The sequence below is a fragment of the Heterodontus francisci genome, chromosome 29 (assembly GCF_036365525.1).
Source record: "Heterodontus francisci isolate sHetFra1 chromosome 29, sHetFra1.hap1, whole genome shotgun sequence".
NCBI classification, from domain to species: domain Eukaryota; kingdom Metazoa; phylum Chordata; class Chondrichthyes; order Heterodontiformes; family Heterodontidae; genus Heterodontus; species Heterodontus francisci.
In genome coordinates, this window is record NC_090399.1 from 27680683 (window position 1) to 27701717 (window position 21035).

At 50.4% G+C, this 21035-nt stretch overlaps 2 protein-coding genes across 5 annotated transcripts in view; one reads left to right on the forward strand and one right to left on the reverse strand.

Annotated features, from left to right (window-relative positions):
- Positions 1-7934, forward strand: part of LOC137346204 (alpha-1,3-mannosyl-glycoprotein 2-beta-N-acetylglucosaminyltransferase-like) — a 32513-nt gene extending 24579 nt beyond the window's left edge. For all 4 annotated transcript variants that reach the window (XM_068009618.1, XM_068009617.1, XM_068009619.1 and 1 more), the window contains one exon: positions 2029-7934. In XM_068009618.1, coding sequence (XP_067865719.1) covers positions 2029-3414 — 1386 coding nt within the window. In that variant the 3' untranslated portion in view covers positions 3415-7934. The remainder of the gene's footprint in view (positions 1-2028) is intronic.
- Positions 7935-12291: 4357 nt separating this feature from the next.
- Positions 12292-21035, reverse strand: part of vars2 (valyl-tRNA synthetase 2, mitochondrial) — a 118716-nt gene continuing 109972 nt past the window's right edge. Inside the window, exons 25-29 of the mRNA XM_068008991.1 lie at positions 20603-20812; positions 17808-17919; positions 16640-16812; positions 13744-13893; positions 12292-12815 (exon numbers count right to left, since the gene is read on the reverse strand). Of these exons, the coding sequence (XP_067865092.1) occupies positions 12735-12815; positions 13744-13893; positions 16640-16812; positions 17808-17919; positions 20603-20812 (726 nt within the window). The 3' untranslated portion in view covers positions 12292-12734. The remainder of the gene's footprint in view (positions 12816-13743; positions 13894-16639; positions 16813-17807; positions 17920-20602; positions 20813-21035) is intronic.

The following is a 21035-nucleotide window of genomic DNA, read 5'->3' on the forward strand; positions in this document are numbered from 1 at the left end:
AAAGTTGGTGAGTCTACTACTGTTGCAGGCAGGGCGTTCCACGCCCCTACTACTCTCTGAGTAAAGAAACTACCTCCAACATCTGTCCTATATCTATCACCCCTCAACTTAAAGCTATGTCCCCTCGTGTTTGCCATCACCATCCGAGGAAAAAGACTCACTATCCACCCTATCTAACCCTCTGATTATCTTATATGTCTCTATTAAGTCACCTCTCCTCCTCCTTCTCTCCAACGAAAACAACCTCAAGTCCCTCAGCCTTTCCTCGTAAGACCTTCCCTCCATACCAGGCAACATCCTAGTAAATCTCCTCTGCACCCTTTCCAAAGCTTCCACATCCTTCCTATAATGCGGTGACCAGAACTGCACGCAATACTCCAGGTGCGGTCTCACCAGAGTTTTGTACAGCTGCAGCATGACCTCGTGGCTCCGAAACTCGATCCCCCTACTAATAAAAGCTAACACACCATATGCCTTCTTAACAGCCCTATTAACCTGGGTAGCAACTTTCAGGGATTTATGTACCTGGGCACCAAGATCTCTCTGTTCATCTACACTACCAAGAATCTTCCCATTAGCCCAGTACTCTGCATTCCTGTTACTCCTTCCAAAGTGAATCACCTCGCACTTTTCCGCATTAAACTCCATTTGCCATCTCTCAGCCCAGCTCTGCAGCCTATCTATGTCCCTCTGTACCCTACAACATCCTTTGGCACTATCCACAACTCCACCGACCTTCGTGTCATCTGCAAATTTACTAACCCACCCTTCTACACCCTCTTCCAGGTCATCTATAAAAATGACAAACAGCAGTGGCCCCAAAACAGATCCTTGCGGTACACCACTAGTAACTAAACTCCAGGATGAACATTTGCCATCAACCACTACCCTCTGTCTTCTTTCAGCTAGCCAATTTCTGATCCCTGTTTCTATCTCTGGTCCATTGGTGTCTCTCTGACTCTTTCTTTCACACCAGTCTGTTGCTCTTGCGCTCTCTCTCCGTCTCAGTCTCCAGTCTCAGTTTGTGTGTGTCTCTTTCACTCTCTCTCTCTCTCACGCCAGTCCATCAGGGTCTCTCTCTCCCTTTCTCTCTAAAAGCAGTTTGTTGGTTTTTTTTCTCTCTCTCGCTCCAATCTGTTGCTCTTGTGCTGTCTCTGCAACTCCAGTCTCAGTGTGTGTCTCTCTCTCTAACTTCAGTCTGTCATTGTATGTGTATCTCTCTCTCTATCTCCATTCTGTGTCACTCACACTGTCTCACTCTATAACTTCAGTCTATCCGTGTCTCCCTCGCTCTCTTTCTCTAACATCAATCTGTCTGTGTGTGTGTCTCTCTCTTTCTCTAACTTCAGTCTGTTGGTGTATCTCTCTCTCTCTCTCTCTCTCTCTCTCTAACTTCAGTCTGTCCGTCTCTCTCCCCCTTTCTCTAACTTCAGTCTGTCAGTGACTCTCTCTCTCTCTCTCTCTCTCTTTCCCTTTCCCTAACTTCAGTCTGTCAGTGTCTCCTCTCCCTCTAACTTCAGTCTGTCTGTATGTGTGTGTGCCTCTCTCTCTCTAACTTCAGTATGTATGTCTCGCTCTCCATTTGTCTAACTTCAGTCTGTCGGTGTCTCTCTCTAACTTCAGTCTATCTTTGTGTGTGTGTCTCTCTCGCTCTCTAACTACAGTCTGCTGTTGTCTCTCTGTCTCCTTCTCTCTCTAACCCTAGTCTGTTGGTATGTCTCGCTCTCTTTCTTTCTTTCTCTCTCTCTCTGACTTCAGTCTGTCATTGTCTGTCTGTCTCTCTCTCTCGGTCTCATTCAATAACTCCAGTCTGTTGTCTGTCTCTGTCTCTCTAACTCCAGTCTATCGTCTCTCTCTTTGTCCCTCTCTCGCTAACTCCAGTTTGTCAGTGTGTGTCTCTCTCTGTAACTCCAGACTCTGTTTGAAGCCTTGTTTAGTTGGTGTATTAACTCTTGCCGTTGACATGTCATGTCTGATCCCGTGCTTTTTTTTCCCTTTGTTCCCCCATCCCCCCCCTTCTCCCCACAGGTTGATGGAGTTGGACTGACGGTGGGGGGAGGCGAGCAGCACGCGGACGGGGAGAGAATGCTGCGGCGGACCACAGTGATAGTCTGGGGGGTGCTGCTGTTCATCGTCTGGAACCTGCTCCTGCTCTTCTTCCTATTGGGCCGCCCACCGGCTGGGGGAGGGCCTGACCCCGAGCAGCTGACCCGCGAGGTGGTCAAGGTGGCCGAGGAGGTGGAGATGGAGCTGGAGGACCAGAAGAAGCTGCTTCAGGAAATCCAGCGCCACCGGGGACTGTGGCAGCGGGGCAAGACACGGCTGGCACTGCCGCCGGCACCGGGGGGCACCATCGCCCCCGGTGGCAACCCCCAAGTCAAGGACGTGGTTCTTCCCGTGCTGGTGATAGGCTGCGACCGTCCCACCATCCGCCGGTGCCTGGACAAGCTGCTCTACTACCGGCCCTCCAAGGAACTCTTCCCCATCCTGGTGAGCCAGGACTGCGGTCACGAGGAGACGGCTAAGGTAATTGCCTCATACGGCGACCAGGTGATGCACATCCGGCAGCCGGACCTGACTGACCTGCGAGTGCCGGCCGAGCACCGCAAGTTCCAGGGTTATTACAAGATCTCGAGACACTATCGCTGGGCCCTCAACCAGGTCTTCCACACCTTCAAGTACCAGGCGGCTATCATCGTGGAGGACGATCTGGAGGTGGCGCCAGACTTCTTTGAGTATTTCAGGGCCGTCTTCCCACTGCTGCTGGAGGATCCCAGCCTGTGGTGCGCCTCGGCCTGGAATGACAATGGCAAGGAACAGATGGTGGACACCAAGCAACCTGAGGCCCTGTACCGCACTGACTTCTTCCCGGGCCTGGGCTGGATGCTGCTTAAGGCCACCTGGGAGGAGCTAGAACCTAAGTGGCCTGGCGCCTTCTGGGATGACTGGATGCGCAGCCCTGCCCAGCGTTGTGACCGGTCCTGCATCCGGCCCGAGGTCTCCCGCACCATGACCTTCGGCCGTAAGGGGGTCAGCAATGGCCAGTTCTTCGACCAGCACCTCAAGTTCATCAAGCTCAACGACCACTTTGTGCCTTTCACCCAGCTGGACCTGTCCTACCTCAAGAAGGAGCGCTACGACCTGGATTTCCCCCAGCGGGTCTACAGCGTGCCGGCCCTGCGGGTGGAGGAGCTGCAGCGCAATGAGCGCATGGAGCTGCGCCAGGTGAGGGTCCAGTACTCCTCCCGTGACACTTTCAAAGCCTTCGCCAAAGTTCTGGGCGTCATGGACGACCTCAAGTCCGGTGTGCCCCGAGCTGGCTACCGCGGCATCGTCAGCTTCATGTACCGCGGCCGCAGGGTCTACCTGGCACCCCCCAAAGACTGGACTGGCTACGACCCCTCCTGGAGTTAGCCCCACGCCCACTGCCCTTCTGCCTCTTGTGCCCTTCAAGACTTGTTTTTTGTTCTCCTCCCCTCCCCAAGCCCCTCTCTGCCAGAGAGTGGGCAGAGGCGGTGGAAAGATTGCTGGGTGGTGGTTAGAATCGTGTAATCTGTCCCCATCCCGATTGACTCCGAGTGCTCACTGCCCCGGAAAAGGAACCTGACTGAAGCAGGTTTGGACTGACATCCTGCAGGGGAGGGGGAGGGGTGTATCCCAGTGACCAAATACTAAAACGAGAGCCTTATTTGTCCAGAAAGGTTGTGGGTCAGATCAACCCCGACTCGTTGATGGCTGTGGGGTCAGGGTTGGGTTTATCTGACAGATAGCTGGGGGGGGGCGGGGTGCGGGGTGGTTTCAGGATTGGGATTGACCCGACAGTAGATGGCTGTGGAGTTAGGGTTGGGGTGACTTTACAGTACACAGCTGTGGGGTCAGGGCTGATCTGATGGTGTGGGGTCAGGGTTGAGCTTTGTCTAATTGGCTGCTGTGGATTTGCATGTCTTTATTACCCCCATCCCAAATTACTCCCCACATCCACCTCCCCCTTTCCCTCTGACCCTGCAGCATTGTGTTGGTCGAGAGGCAGTATCATATCAGAGTGAGATTGAGCTCCTTTACATTAACACAGCACAGGGCAGCGACTGGCAGGATGTGGGATGCAGTTACTGGGGTGTCGGCAGTCTCTGAAACACGACAGTGAAATTTATAAACAACTGCAAGAGCCATCCCACTGCAGAAGGAACTGAATTTCCTCTGCGCCAGTACCGGAGGCATTAAACTCTATCTAGATACAGTGACACTGAATGTGACCAACAGCAGTCAGGCCCGGCCCTGGTTTATTTCATGGGGAGAGGAGGGGGTTGGAATATAAATGATTTAAACAGTGGGCTAGTTTTTCACCTTTTTCTTGCAGAGAAAGAAACTCGGGGTGGGGGGTGGGGGAGGTGCGCATGGCAGAGAAACTGGACCCATTCAATTTCCCTTCCATTCATTTACACATCCTACACTCAACCCAGACAATGCACATTGCCCAGGGAGAGGGAAAAGACGGAAATCTACCTACTGCAAGGTTAAAGGAGAGGGTAAGTAAGTTGTAGCATGGTGACCTTGTCACTGACATCAATGCAACACTGACATCTCCTTTCCAGTCACTTCACCTCTCCAATGCCGAATCAGTCTTTCAGCAAAGAAGTCTACTGAAAGGCGCACTGGATATTGCGGGGCCCAGAGTTTTACTGGTCGGGTGTCTCATGCAGTGGGCACCCGATTGGAAAATCGTGAGCGCGCTACACATAATATGATGCCCGTTAATGTGAATGAAATGAAAATTTCAGGCAGTAAACCAGGGTTTTTGACTGAGACACCACCCTCACGAATGTGAGGGATCCACAGGTTCTGGGGCGAGTGGGCGGAGGGTGGTTGGGGGAGGGTGGGGAACTCTTCCCATCGCCTGTGGGTGTTTAAATCAGTGATCATGTTTCCCACATTCCTCTCTGGTAGGGTGATCAATCATTGAAGCTCAGTACCATTTCTATTTTTATTTCACATTTTATATATAAAATATATATATGAGCATCAGGCAGAGAGCACGTTTCCCCAGAGATGCCTTCCGTGTACTTCCAGCAATTTCTATAGTTTTTGTAGAAAAACTTGTCTGTTTGAAAGTTGGAAGCCCCCTCCCTGGAAGAGCTGCCTCCTTCCTTTTAATGTATCTGGTGGCGGAGGCGAGGGGAATGGCAACAGTTGTAAATAAATTTAAATATACATCTAAATCTTATACAGCATCTATTTCTAAACCTGGGATGTTTGTAAAATGTGACTCTGGTTTTTCTCTCTGAAGCTGTGACTTGATTTGCTCTGATCTCATTAAACACAGATGTTTGTACGTTTTACATCGATCCCTCTGGATTTAAATGGAACTATTTTTCTGTGGAGTTGGGTGTTCTGCTGAAAGGTGGAATGCATCAAATAAGAGAGGAGTGGGGAGAATCACAATATATTTTTTTCCACGAGGTTTTCCTGTGAGCAGACCAAGGTGATTGGGACTCAGGTGGCGATGGGCTGCCCGTGTGTTTGTGTGGCTAGGGAATGGGTTAACTAGGGTTAAGAGACTCTTGCAGGAATTTACACGTAGCGGATATTATTGAGCCAACTTATTTTTTTAAAAAAAGACACTGGGATTGTTATTTTTTGGGTGGGGGCAGGGAGTGATTGAGGACAAGTTCAGGTACGGAAGATGCTACATCCCAGAGTTTCCTGAGAGCCATGTTATGCCAGCAATTGGGGAGGTCATCCTGTTGCCTCAATCTTCACCTCACCGTTGACACCGCTGTGCCCACTCGCTGCCTCAGAGAGCGCGGCTGGAGCTCGCCATTTTCTGGGGTAGGTTTGTCAACCCTCTAGCATTGCCCTGGAGTCTCCAGCAATTAACGATTCACCTCCCCCGGACACTGCTGTGAGGCAAACCTCGGGCACAAATAAATGTATTTTTTAAAATACATGTTTTAACATTTTCTTCGACCGGTTTTGTTAGTTCCAAAAATATCTCAGATGTTTTTGAACAAAAAAATAGTCTGGGCAAGGCGGGTGTTTGTGTGGCTCGGGTGGATCCTGGTTTGACTGCAGAGTGCAAGATATGTGGGCAGAACCAGCCTTTTGATAGACTGCGGCCTAGTGTGTTAGTGTACAACTGGGTCCCACCATCAGAACCCCCAGTTTTCTGAGACTGGGATTTGGGTACATGGATCTCGAGGGCTGTAAATGCAGGTCTGTCCTGACTGCACACACCCCGCTTTCTCAGAGGGGAGACACAATCAGGTTTGTGGGGTGGGGCGGGGGGGGTGTTGTGCCTTGATACTGAGCTCTGATTTTACCTGTGAAAAGCAAAATACTGTTGATGCTGGAAATCTAAAATCAAGCCACAAAATGCTGGAAATGCTCAGCAGCTCAGCAGCAGCAGCAATGGAGACTTGACGGGATTCAAGGTTACAGGGCACTTACCTGAACCCTGAACTCCTGAGTGCTTCCAGCATTGTCTGCTCTGATTTTACCTGGATCGATTCTCGCCCATCCATCTATTTTATGTAAGGGTTGCCAATTCTGATTGCCCTCCAACCGGCCCACCTATGGTTGGTCGTCCGATATGTCCATCCTCACGCTGCCCGCTTTCCCACAGCTCTTGGTCATCATATTGATGCTCGCAAATCATCCAATCAAACAGCCTTCTCCCCATCCCATCCCATCTCCGATTTTTTTTAAACTAATGAAATGCTCATACAAAAATGAGAAGATTCTCCCATATGCCCCTTGGATTTTTTTTCCCCCTCCTGGGTCGTAACAGTGCCCTGGAGATTAATCTTAAATTCAAGGAAATTCCAGGACACTCCTGGAGGACTGGCAATCCCTTGTTTGGCGAGTCCAATGCCATGTGATGCCCATAACCATACTTTCGTGGGGGTCGGGTGGAACCCGGGGAAGTCTGGTTTTTGGGCACCGAGTGTCTCCCGAGTTCCAGCTTGCACCAGTCCTAGGTCGGTGGGGGTTACTATCTGTGCCAGCCAGAGGACAGGTTGGAGAATCAGGGCCTGGGCAGAACCCAGAGAAGGAGACAGTGGTGTGTGGGTTGGGGTGGGGAGGGGAGGGGTGGGTGGTAGCTGGGGAGAGGGGGAATGTAGCTGGGGAGAGGGGGAATGGAGCGAAAATTGGCCTCAGTTCCACCACGTTGAGAGGGTAAAAATCAGGCAGGCCTTTCCCTGCTCCTGATCATCACTGCTGGAAAGTGTGTGTCAGGTGAGGGCTGGAGGAGACCATCCAAGCTGTTCTGCGCAGTTTAGGCTTGTTAATATAATGGTGGTGGGAGGTAAGAGTCGGCACATATGGAGTCCACACCTGCAGGAGTCCCGAGAGGAAAATAATGTGGCCTTGCTGATTATTACATGGGAATTTACACCACTTCTGTAGTCGGGGGTGAGTGACAGACAGGGAGCTTAATGGTTTTTATTTTAGAAAGAAGAAAACACACTGCCTTTGTACAGCAGAAACTTTTTAAAACAAAGTCCTTAAAAGGGGAAAGAACCAAGGAGGGCAATGCAGGAAATCTATCTGATGTAAATGATGGGTGGGGTGTCACACTCTCTGTGTTTGGGTGTTTAGCTGATGTGGCCCTGAGACTGGCAACAATGTAGTTGCAGGTTTCCTTTCCCTCTGGGGTTTGACAAACTATTGATCAGAGAAGATCAGATTGTTTCCCGCGGAATCGCATCCCTCGCCAGTTCCCTCAAATCTATAAAAATGACGAGGTGTGCGATACCAGGAGACTGAAAGGATTTGTGTGCCTGACACTTGCCCAGTCTTTGGAGGAGTTAATTCTGCAAGACATGCTGATTGGCTGTTGGTTATTTCTCTGTCTCTCCCCACCACCCCCCCCCCCCTCTCTATTTTATTACTTGTGTGACTTTTTTGAAAAATGAAATAAAAACTGTTCTTTACTTTGTTCTGTTTACAGTTTTTGGAACAAATCACAAGTAATCACTGTACACTCCTCACACCCAGGTAATAATAACAGCTTGCAGCTAAATAATGCCTTTAACCGAGTAAAACAGTCCAAGGTGCTTTCCAGCAGCAATTATCAATCAATATTTGACAGTGAGCCACAGATGGAGATATTATAAACAAGTGTGCAAGGTTTCAAGCAGTTCTTAAAGGTACACAGTTAAGGGAATTCCAGAGCTTAGGGCCTAGCCAGCTGAAGGCATGACCGCTAATGGTGGAGTAATCAAAAGCAAGGATACACGTCACAGTTGTAGGGCTAGAGCAGGTTCAGAGATCAGGAGAGACGAGGCCACAGAGGGATCTGAAAGTGAGGATGAGCATTTTAAAATGGTGGTGCTGCTGAACACAACTCCCTGTGCAATAAAAAAAGTGTCCTCATGTGGCCTCGGCTTTTGGCCGATCACCTTAAATCTGTGTCCTTTGGTTACTGACCCTCCTGCCTTCTCCTTCCTTAATGATTTTGAACATAGAATCATAGAAAGTTTATGGCACAGAAAGCGGCAGCTTGCCCCATCGTGTGCGCGCGGGCTGGAAAAAAAGCCACTCAGCCTACTCCCGCTTTCCAGCATTTGGTCTGTACCTCAGCCTTGAGGTGCATGTCCAGGCACCTTTTAAATGGGATGCGGTTTTCTGCCTCTACCACCCTTTCAGGCAGAGAGTTCCAGACCCCGACCACCCTCTGGGTGAAAACATGTTTTCTCATCTCTCTAATCTTTCTACCAATTACTTTAAATCTATGCCCCCTAGTCACTGACCTCTCCGATAAGGTAAGTAGGCCCTTCCCACCTACTCTATTCAGGCCCCTCACAATATTGTACATCGCAATCAAATCTCCCCTTAGCCTCCTCTGTTCGAAGGAGAACAACGCTAGCCTATCCAATCTTTCCTCTCAGCTGCAATTTTCCCAGTCCTGGCACCTCATAGATCTCCTCTTTAGTGCATTTACATCCTTTCTGTAATGAGGTGACCAGAACTGCACATAGTACTCAAGTTATGGCCTAACCAATGAGTTATACAGTTCCAGCATAACCTCCCTGTTCTTATATTCTCTACTTCGGCTAGTAAAGGATTCCGTATGCCTTCTTAACCACCTTATAGACCTGTTCTGCTTCCTTCAGGGATCTGTGGACATACACTCCAAGGTCCCTCACTTCCTCTACATCTCTCAGTACCCTCCCATTTATCGTGTATTCCTATGCGTCGTTTGACCTCCCCAAATGCATTATCTTACGCTTCTGTGGGTTAAATTCCATTTGCCACTTTTCTGCCACCTGATCAGTCCATTGATATCTTCCTGCAGCCTCCTGTTCCTCCTCGCTATCAACCATGGGAACAAATTTTGTGTTGTCTGCAAACTTCTTGATCATTCCCCCTACATTTACAACCAGATCATTTTTATATACCACAAAAAAGCAGGAGACCTAGTACTAAATCCTGCAGAACCCCATTGGAAACAGCCTTCCAGTCACAAAAATGCCTGGCAACAATTACCCTTTGTTTCCTGTCACTGAGCCAATTTTGTATCCAGCTTACTACATTCCCCTGGATCCCATGGGATTTTAATTTTTTTAACCAATCTGCCATGTGGGACCTGGTCAAAAGCCTTGCTAAAATCCATGTAGACCACATCAACTGCACTACCCATATCAATTTTCCTTGTTACTTCCTCAAAAAATTCAATCAAGTTAGACGAGATCTTCCCTTAAATCCAAAATAAAAACAAAAAAATGCTGGAAATACTCAGCAGGTCTGACAGCATCTGTGGAGAGAGAAGCAGAGTTAATGTTTCAGGTCAGTGACCTTTCATCACCTTAACAAATCCATGCTGACTATGCTTGATTAACCTGTGCCTTTCTAAGTGACAGTTTATCCTGGCTCTCAGAATTGATTCCAATAATTGGAAAATGATGGTCAGACCTTCTGCTATTTCCTCCCTGGCTTCTTTTAACAGCCTGGAGTACATTTCATCCAGCCCTGGTCATTTCAACGATGCTAATCCCATTAATACTTCCTCTCTCCCTATGTTTATCACATCCAGTACTTCACACTCCTCCTTAACTACAATGTTTACAGCATTCCCATTTATGCAGACAGACGCAAAGTATTCATTAAGAACCATATCCACATCTTCTGCCTCCACACATAGGTTACCTTTTTGGTCTCTGATCAAACCACCTTCTCTGCTTTAAGGTGAATGACCCCAGAATCTCCAGTCTTGCCACATAACTGAAGTTCCCCCATCTGTGGTCTGCTCTAAATAAATTTCTTCTGCACTCTCTTGAAGGCCTTGACATCCTTCCTAAAATGTGGTGCTCAGAATCGGACACAATACTCCAGGTGAGGCCAAAGCAGTGTTTAGCACAACTTCCTTTCTTTGCCTCTTCTAATAAAATAGCATATGGGATCTTTGGCTTTAACATCCTTCTTAGCTTGTCCTGTCACCTTCAACGATTTATGTACCTATACCCACAGGTCCCTCTGTTTCCGTATCATGTTTTATTATATTGTCTTGCCTCAATCTTCCCACAAAAATGCATCATTTCATACTTAAGTTAAATTTCATCTGCCATGTATCTGCCCATTTCACCAGTCTGTTTTTGTCCTCCTGAAGTCTTCTGTCATTCTTCTCATTGCTTACATTTCTGAGTTTCATGTCATCTGGAAATTTAGAAGTTATCCTTTATATATCCAAGTTCAAATCAATAAATAGCAAAAATAAGCAGTGGTGTTAATTCCAACCCTTGAGCAACACCACTGTAAACTTCCCTCCAGTCTGTAAAAACAATGGTTCAGCACTACTGTTTGCTTTCTGTCTCTTTGCCAATTTTGTATTCACTCTGCCACTGTCCCTTTAATCCCACAAGCATCAATTTTGCTAACAAATGGTACTTTGCCAAACGCCTTTCAAAAGTCTATAAGCACATCAAGCACACAAGCCTTGTGTTCTGTATTCACACAGGATGCTCAGCATAGAAAAAAAAAAATCACAAGGTACTTCACAGAGGAGTGAGGGAACAAAGAAAGAGGCATTGAGCCAAGGAGCGATCAGAAGGTGTTAACAAAAGCCTCGATCAGAGCTGGGTCATGGATGAGTTGGGAGCCAAGGATAGATCCAGAGATTAACAGTGTGGGAGCGGGAGGGGAAGCCATGGCAGGTGATTCCCTGGCCACGACTGGACAGTGAAGAATGGAAGCAGGTGAGGTCAGTCCCACCCAGCTGGACGACAACATGGATGAAGGTTTGGTTATGGGAACACAGGAGTCTGGAGAACTCAGAAACTAACACGGAGAACTGAGCACAAGAAAGGAAAGGTTAGTGAATGGTTAACATCAACATTTGAAGATTGAAAGAAGCATCCGAGGATTCTGCAGCCTTTGACCTCCCATTCCTCCTTCAGATGCTCATTAGCCTGATGTGTTTTTAGCTTTTAATTGGGATGGAAGGGAATGAGGCGAGGAGTGTGTGGGATGAGGAAGCAGTTGCTGCGATAACAGTCAACATTAGGCTATTGCCAACCCAAGACATGAGAGATGAAAAGTTTCAGACTCGAAGGAGCCATGTACAGTCCAGAAAGGAAGTGGGACTAATCTCAGCAGTGTAAATCACACAGGGTCAGCCTCAGATTAAAAGCATAAAAAAAAAATTCTGGGCACGAGATTCACTGTCTTCGTGTCGATCATGTGAAATGAAGTCATCAAAGGGTGGGGGAAAAATACTGACTTTTCACCCTGGATCCAAATCCAGTTCATACAGAACGATGTTTCAATAAGGCAATGTCCTCTCCCCGCCCCCTCTGGGACTAGGTACTGCAGTGGGTCAGACACTGTGCTGTTCCCCTCTACGACTGGATGGGGCAGTGAGTCAGACACTGTCCTTTCCTCTCTCTGTGACTGGGTGGGGCAGTGGGTCAGACACTGTCCTTTCCTCTCTCTGGGACTGGGTGGGGCAGTGGGTCAGACACTGTCCTTTCCTCTCTCTCGGACTGGGTGGGGCAGTGGGTCAGACACTGTCCTTTTCCTCCTCTGGGACTGGGTGGGGCAGTGGGTCAGACACTGTCCTTTCCTCTCTCTGGGACTTGGTGAGGCAGTGGGTCAGACACTGTCCTTTCCTCTCTCTGGGATTTGGTGGGGCAGTGGGTCAATGTCCTTTCCTCTCTCTGGGACTTGGTGGGGCAGTGGGTCAGACACTGTCCTTTCCTCTCTATATATATCTTGAATGAAGCTTAAGTAGATTTGTGTAAACTTGATCTTTCTCGCCCCTGTAAAGATGTACAATGTGAGACTCAACATCACGAATGACCTGAATAATCTTTTTATTAACCAGAGTCAAACATCACTCCAGGCTCTGTAAATAAAAGCCTCACTATCCACAGTCAGGCCATTTCTCCTAATCGTTCCTAATGGAAGGGCAGGATTGCTGATTCTATTCCAGAGACTTTGCTGTTTCATCCATCTCCGAGCATATGCACCAAATTCTGCATTGTCTTAAGTACTTAAGCCCAGGCTTAAATTGTAAGCTTAGGCCAAAACAGCCAAGGCCTGGAGATGCAGGCCGCAGCCTGGGTCTGGAGTTGGTTACTCCCCAGGCCTGTAGATTAGCCACGGTGGCGGTTGTGCGACGGCGACATTCCGCAATGACAGGGCCCTCTAACAGTCAAGGGGCTGGTTTGGGTCTCTGAAGGTTGACTCCTGGCTCTTGGCCTCGCATGTACTGCCAGATTGCACTCCCTTAGGCTGTGTCACTGCGTCTTGTCCGGGTGGTTCTCCAAGCTCTGGATGGCCTGTGTTACTCGCTCCAGCTCTGCCTGCAGAGAGCAGACCTGTGGGGGAAGGGAGAAACAAAAGGCATAGGTCAAAGATCCCTCCCCATGATGAGCGTTGCCAACTCTGGCTAAATGATTCCTGGAGGTTTCACCAGGTGACCGCCAACCTCCCTGCCCCTGCTTTCCCGCTATTGGTCGCTTGACAGGTCCATCATTGCCTACCCCAGCCAATCGGAAATTGGATAGCCTCTTCATTGCCTAATTGGCTAATACTTGACTCAATCAAATGGCCCTTTTATCCCATGTTTTAAAACAAATAAAGAATATTTTTGTATGAGGAAGACAATGTGCTTTATTGGCTCTGTCATTATTCTCCAGGTTTTGCTTGCAGCAAGTGTCCTGGAGATTAATCCCCAATTTGCTCAGCTCCTGTCTGGAGAGTCCAGATCACTGGGTGCCGGGGCCTGGACCGAGTGTTGGCTCAGCAGTGATGACACCCCCCACCTCCCCCAACCCCCATAGTACAAAATCCCTTGCACCAAACATCCAGGCTCACCTGTGGGAAGTGGCCACTTGGGGTGAGGTACTGCCCACCCAGCCAGGGGGTGGAATGAGGGTGTGAGTGTCAGTGTGGGGGTTGGACGTAGGGGTAAGAGAGTGAATCGAAATAACCACAGGGTGACCGGATGCTTTGCCGAGCGGCAGCGACAGACCTGACCGACTTTCGCCCCACTAAGAGGAGGGTGCTTGACTGGCGTGGCAATGGGTCACAGATCATCCACAGCTTTGCCCATTGGCGGTAGATCTGGTTCCACCTGAACCCAGACGTGAGATATTTCGACGGCCTTTGAAGGCGAGCAGTCAATCCGGCCCAGGAGCCTGCGGCAGACCCAGCTCGACAGAATGCATTACAAAATCGGAGGACATGGAAATCCTGCTGGTCCCAATCTGCACCCACCTCACCCCACCCCACTCCAGCTCTCACCTTCTGAGCGTTCCCCTGACGGATCCTCTCTGGAACCTTCTCTTCATAGCCGGGTATCTGCATGCTGCTGATGGCAGCAGAGAGTTGCACTCCGATACGTCGCTGCTTTGCTGCCAGTTTCTCCAATTCCTTCTGCGGTTCAACGACGCCCTGCCGGGGACCCGGAGCAATAAAGATTACCCGAGTCAGCTCGGAATTCAGAGCGTGGGATTCCCCCGTCCCTGACCCAACTCTGCCGTAACAGAGGACCAAAAACACACAATGCAAGGCGGCATTAATAAATGTGCTGAGCGGGGTGAGGGGAAAGGAAGGAGTGGGGCGAGGGGAAAGGAGACAGCGGTGAGACAGGGACTGTGAAACTGGAAACCCGTATGACTTATCAGAACTTTAGGTGAGGCGGAGAAATAAGGAGGAAGAATATTGGGAGAGGGAGTGAGATGTTGTAAATGAAAAACAAGCCATGCTTCAGTGGCACAAAAGCAAAATACTTCGAACGCTGGAAATCTGAAGTAAAAACAGAAAATGCTGGAAATACCCAGCAGGCCAGGCAGCAGCTGTGGTAAGGTTATCGACCTGAAACGTTAACTGCTTTTCACTCCAAAGTGGCTTTCCTGCTCTACTGGATTGCTCTTCAAAAGTACCAGCGAAGACTCGATGGGCTGAATGGCCTTTTTCTGGGCTGTACTATTCTATGACTATTTGATCATCAGCATATCACAGAGTCACTTATGGTACAGAAGGACGCCATTCAGCCCATCGAGTCCAGGCCATTCTCTGCACAGCAATCCAGTCGTTCCCAATCCCCCCCCAACCCGCTCGATTCTTGTAGCGCTGTAAGTTTATTTCCTTCAAGTGACCATCTAATTTCCCTTTGAAATCATTGATCGTCTCCGCTTCCACCACCCTTGTGGTCAGCGAGTTCCAGGTCATTACCACCCGCTGCGTAAAAAACTTCTTGTAAGTGGCAAATAAATTTTAATGTTGCTAAGTGTGAGGTGATGCATTTTGGTAGGAAGAATAAAGAAGCCACAGATTGCATGGAAAATAACTGCCTAAATGGGCCAGAGGAACAGAGGGATTTGCAGGTAGAAATTCACTAAAAGTAGTGACACAGGTTAATATAAGAAAAACAAACTAAGCACTGGAGTTAATTTCCAGAGGGATAGAATTCAAAAGCAGACACGTCATGTTAAACTTGTAAGGAGCCTTGGTCAGCCCATGTTTATGAGTACTGCAAACAGTTCTGGTCTCCATATTATTAAAAAAAAAACACACTGGAGAAGGTGCAAAAAAGATTTACTAGAACGATACAACAACTGTTAGGAAGGATTGAACAGGCTGGGGCCCTTTTGTCTAAGACTGAGGGGCAAGCTCATAGAGGGCTTTCAGATTATGAAAGGATTTGAGAGGTAGATGTGGAATTATCGGGGAATTCAAAACTAGGGGCCATAAATATAAGACAGTCATTAATAAATCCAGTGGGGAATTCAGGCGAAACTTCTTTACCCAGAGAGTGGGGAGAATGTGGAACATGTTACCACAGAGAGTGGTTCAGTTGAACAGCATGGATGTGTTTAAGGGGAAGTTTGATAAACACATGATGGAGAAGTCAATAGAAGGAGACGGTGATAGGGTGACATGAATTACCATAGGAGGCGGCTCGTGTGGGAGGCACAGACCGGTTAGGCCGAATGGCCTGTTTCTCTGCTGTTTATTCCCTGTAACTCAATGAATCAGTTGCCTCATAGTCAGATAGCAGCCGTCCTCTAACAGGGGAATCCGGTAAGCAAGGACGTTGTAACGCTTCCCCCTCCCCCTCCCCAGGCCTCCACTAGTAATCGGCAGCGACCTGGGGTGAGGAAACTTACCAGCTGCCTGATGTTCGCTAGCATGTCCCCAACACACAAGCTTCACCATCCCAAAGGACAATGGCAGCAGGAAACACATCACCTCCAAGTTCACCTCCAAGCCACACACCATCCTGACTTGGAACTATATCACCGTTCCTTCACTGTCACTGGGTCAAAATCCGGGAACTCCCTTCCAAACAGCACTGTGGGTGTACCCGCACCAGATGGACTGCAGCGGTTCAAGGCGGCTCACCACCAACTTCTCGAGGGTGTTAAGAAATTGGACAGCTAGGCGGCGAAGAACCCTGGAGTCTGGTCTTTATACACGTACAAGCTTTTATTCACAGAGACAAAATCCTCCAACCAACAACCCTTCTTTCAGCCTGCTCCTGTATGCACTTAGACTTTAGAGACTTTAGGTGCACGAAAGGTTTACGAGAACGGCTCCAGGGATGAGGGACTTCAGCGACGTGGATAGATTGGAGAAGCTGGGGCTGTTTTCCTTGAAGAGAAGGTTGCGAGGAGAATTGATGGAGGTCTTCAAAATCATGAGGCATCCGGACAGAGCTGATAGGGAGAAACTGCTCCCATTGGCAGAAGGCTCAAGGACCAGGAGGACACCGATTTAAGGTGAATGACAAAAGATCCAAAGGCGTCATGAAGAAAAAACTTTTTTTTAATAAACGCGGCGAGTGGTTAGGATCTGGAATGTACAGCCTGAGAGTGTGGTGGAGGCAGATTCAATCATGGCTTTCAAAATGGAATTGGATTAGCACTTGAAGGGAAAATAAAAACTGTAGGGTTACGGAGGAAAGGGCGGGGGAGCAAAACTGGCTGAGTTGCTCTTGCAGAGAGCTGGCACTGGCCAGATGGACTGAATGGCCTCCTTCTGTGCCTAACCATTTTATAATTCTATATGATGACATTAATACCACCAGCTGAATACAATTAATACCCAATTAAAGCACAATGAACAAAGGAGCAGCTGGAGATGAACAATAAATGCTGGCATTGCCAGCGATGCCCGTAACCTGATTGCCACCTACCTTGAGGAGCAAGTGAACCTGACAGTGCTGGTCGACGACTGCAATCGCGCAGCCCGCAGGTGCACTCCGTCCAGTGGTCAGCAGCTCCACGAAGCCTGAGCGAGACAGTGTCTGGAGGGGGCTGAGGAAGTATCCCAGCTTGCGTCCCGCATCAGCGTCGCAGGAGACGTACACTTCAGAAAAATATACAGAGGGGCTGGTTAATTGAGGGGAGGGGGCACAGAAAGGATCACCCCAGTGCAGCCAAATGCAGGTGTTTATCCCTAAATTGTATCCCAGTGTCCGGGTATTTATCCCGAAGCTGTATTCCAGTGGCTGGGTGTTTATCCCTAAATTGTATCCCAGTGCCCGGGTGTTTATCCCCAAGTTGCATTCCGGTGGCCGGGTGTTTATCCCTAAATTGTATCCCAGTGCTCGGGTATTTATTCCTAAATTGTATCCCAGTGCCCAGGTGTTTATCCCGAAGTTGTATTCCCGTGTCTGGGTGTTTATCCCTAAATTGTATCCCAGTGCCCGGGTGTTTATCCCTAAATTGTATCCCTGTGCCCAAGGGTTTATCCCTAAATTGTATCCCAGTGCCCGGGTGTTTATCCCCAAGTTGTATTCCCGTGTCCAGGTGTTTATCCCTAAATTGTATCCCAGTGCCCAGGTGTTTATCCCCAAGTTGTATTCCCGTGTCCGGGTGTTTATCCCTAAATTGTATCCCAGTGCCCGGGTGTTTATCCCCAAGTTGCATTCCCGTGTCTGGGTGTTTATCCCTAAATTGTATTTCCGTGCCTGTGTATTTATCCCTAAGATGTATTCCAGTGTCCAGATGTTTATCCCTAAATTGTATCCCAGTGCCCGGGTGTTTATCCCTAAATTGTATCCCAGTGCCCGGGTGTTTATCCCTAAATTGTATCCCAGTGCCCAGGTGTTTATCCCTAAATTGTATCCCTGTGCCCGGGTCTTTATCCCTAAATTGTATCCCAGTGCCCGGGTGTTTATCCCTAAATTGTATTCCCGTATCCGGGTGTTTATCCCTAAATTGTATCTCAGTGCCCGGGTATTTATCCTCAAGTTGTATCCCTGTGCCCAGGTGTTTATCCTGAAATTGTATCCCAGTGTCCGGGTGTTTACCAGCCTTGTGTACACAATGTGTGGAGTGGCATTCCCAGCATATACTCACGTTTTGGTCGTGCTTTGGTCAGCTGGTATTCAGCGCGCAATGTTCTCACCACACGGATTACTTCCTGTACAAACAGGAAATCTGACTCTTCCTGGGGATAATTCCAGTCCGGCTGTAAAAACAAAGATCAGCGGAGTTAACCCTTCATGCCCGGGACTGCCAAACATCAGTTCTCATCCATTCACAGGGGTTTACATCCAGCCAGTAGCGTACAAAAACCCACTCCCCACTCAGTGACTCTCTGCTGGCTCATATTCAGCAGTGCTTGGCTTGGCACTGAGGCACAATGCCCGGAGAGAGCCTGAGGTCAAATTGTGAGTTGAACTGGTTTCAGCCAGGGTGGCATTAAGTGGCGGTTGGAGGGTAGAAAAACCAGAGACCCTGCACCTGATCAAAAGATGATACTGAATCATGCTCGGGCTGTTGGAATAGGGCTAGAAAATGCTGGAGTGTGATGCCTCCAAAAGGTGAATATCCCCCGACACAGAGAAGTAACAACTGCTGGAAAGAACTACCAGACAAATGTGAGGTAATGCATTTTGGAAGGTCTAATGCAGGTGGGAGGTATACAGTAAATGGCAGAACCCTTGGGAGTATTGACAGGCAGAGAGATCTGGGCGTACAGGTCCACAGGTCACTGAAAGTGGCAACGCAGGTGGATAAGGTAGTCAAGAAGGCATACGGCATGCTTGCCTTCATCGGTCGGGGCATAGAGTATAAAAATTGGCAAGTCATGCTGCAGCTGTACAGAACTTTAGTTAGGCCACACTTAGAATATTGCGTGCAATTCTGGTCACCACACTACCAGAAGGATGTGGAGGCTTTGGAGAGGGTACAGAGGAGGTTTACCAGGATGTTGCCTGGTCTGGAGGACATTAGCTATGAGGAGAGGTTGGAAAAACTCGGATTGTTTTCACTGGAACGACGGAGGTAGAGGGGCGACATGATAGAGGTTTACAAAGTTATGAGCGGCATGGACAGAGTGGATAGTCAGAAGCTTTTTCCCAGGGTGGAAGAGTCAGTTACTAGGGGACATAGGTTTAAGGTGAGAGGGGCAAAGTTTAGAGGGGATGTGCGAGGCATGTTCTTTACACAGAGGGTGGTGAGTGCCTGGAACTTGCTGCCGGAGGAGGTGGAGGAAGCAGGTACGATAGTGACGTTTAAGAGGCATCTTGTCAAATACATGAATAGGATGGGAATAGAGGGATATGGGCCCCGGAAGTGCAGAAGGTGTTAGTTTAGGCAGGCATCAAGATCGGCGCAGGCTTGGAGGGCCGAATGGCCAACTCCCCCCACACACAAGTCCCCGTCACCCCCTCTACACCCAGCTCACCCACAACACCCAGTTCCCCATCAACCTCCTACACCCAACTCCCCGTCACCCCATCTACACCTAACTCCCTCCCTCAACACCCAACTCCCCGTCACCCCCTCTACACCCAGCTCCCCGTCACCCCCCCTACACCCAGCTCCCAGTCAAACCCCCCACAAGCAGCTCCCTGTCACCCCTACCTACACCCAGCTGCCCCGTCACCCCCACCCACACCCAGCTCCCCATCTCCCCCGCTACACCCAGCCTCCCGTCACCCCCACTACACCCAGCTCCCCGTCACCCCCCCTACACCCAGCTCCCTGTCAAACCCCCCACAAGCAGCTCCCTGTCAAACCCCCCACAAGCAGCTCCCTGTCACCCCCACCTACACCCAGCTGCCCCGTCACCCCCACCCACACCCAGCTCCCCATCACCCCCCCCAACACCCAGCTCCCTGTCACCCCCACCTACACCCAACTCCCCGTCACCCCCCCACACCCAGCTCCCCGTCACCCCCCCCAATGCCCAGCTACCCATCATCCCCCCCACATCCAGCTCCCCCCCTACATCCAGCTCCCCGTCACCCCCTATACACCCAGCTCCCTCCCTCAACACACAACTCCCCTTCACCCCTCACACTGAGCTCCCCGTCACCCCCACTACACCCAGCTCCCCATCACCCCCTCTACACCCAGCTCCCTCCCTCAACACCCAACTCCCCGTCACCCCTCACACTGAGCTCCCTGTCACCCCCCCAACACCTAGCTCCCCGTCACCCCCCCTGCACCCAGCTCCCCATTACCCCCCCACACCCAGCGCCCCGTCACCCCCAGCTCCCCGTTACTCCCCCACACCCAGCTCCCCGTCACCCACCCTACGCCCAGCTCCCCACAACCCCTGCTACACCCAGCTCCCCGTCACCCCCCCTGCACCCAGCTCCCCATTACCCCCCCACACCCAGCGCCCCGTCACCCCCAGCTCCCCGTTACTCCCCCACACCCAGCTCCCCGTCACCCACCCTACGCCCAGCTCCCCACAACCCCTGCTACACCCAGCTCCCCGTCACCCCCCCTACACCCAGCTTCCTGTCACCCCCAGCTCCCCGTTTCTCCCCCACACCCAGCTCCCCGTCACCCACCCTACGCCCAGCTCCCCACAACCCCTGCTACACCCAGCTCCCCGTCACCCCCCCTACACCCAGCTTCCCGTCACCCCCCCACACCCAGCGCCCCGTCACCCCTCCACACCCAGCGCCCCGTCACCCCTCCACACCCAGCGCCCCATCCCCACCCTACACCCAGCTCCCCACAACCCCTTCTACACCCAGCTCCCCTGTCACCCCCCACCACTTATACCCAACTGCCTGTCACTACCACCCCTCCTACACCAGCTCTCCCCACCCCCCCCTCCACCAACCCCCCTGGCCATGTCCCTGTTGTGAGCTCCCCCACTGATTTTCCCCCCCAGTTACTCCTGCACTTACCAGCTGGCTGACACAGGGATATTGCGTGATGCAGATACTTGGGTTGCTGCACTGGTCCCGGCCCGGTAACCGCTGCCAGAGCTCCTCCGTCAGGTAAGGCATGAATGGTGAGAGCAGACACAGGGCCCGCTCAGTGCACAGATACAGGACCTGCTGCACCAGCTCTCGGTGTTTTCTCTCCCCACTTCGCAGCACAGGTTTCACACACTCCTGGAGCAAAAACAGGGGGGCACAAATCAGCAAGGAACACCGAAAGAGAGAGAGGGTGAGGAGCACGGGGAGAGGGTGAGGGATGAGCGGGAGGAGAAGAGAGGGAGCGCGCGAGAGGGGGAGGAGGAGGGGAAGCGGGAGGGAGCGAGCGGGGGAGGGCAAGTAGGAGAGGGGACGGGGGCAGTGGTGAGAGGCGGAGGGACAGCGGGGGACGGCAGGAATG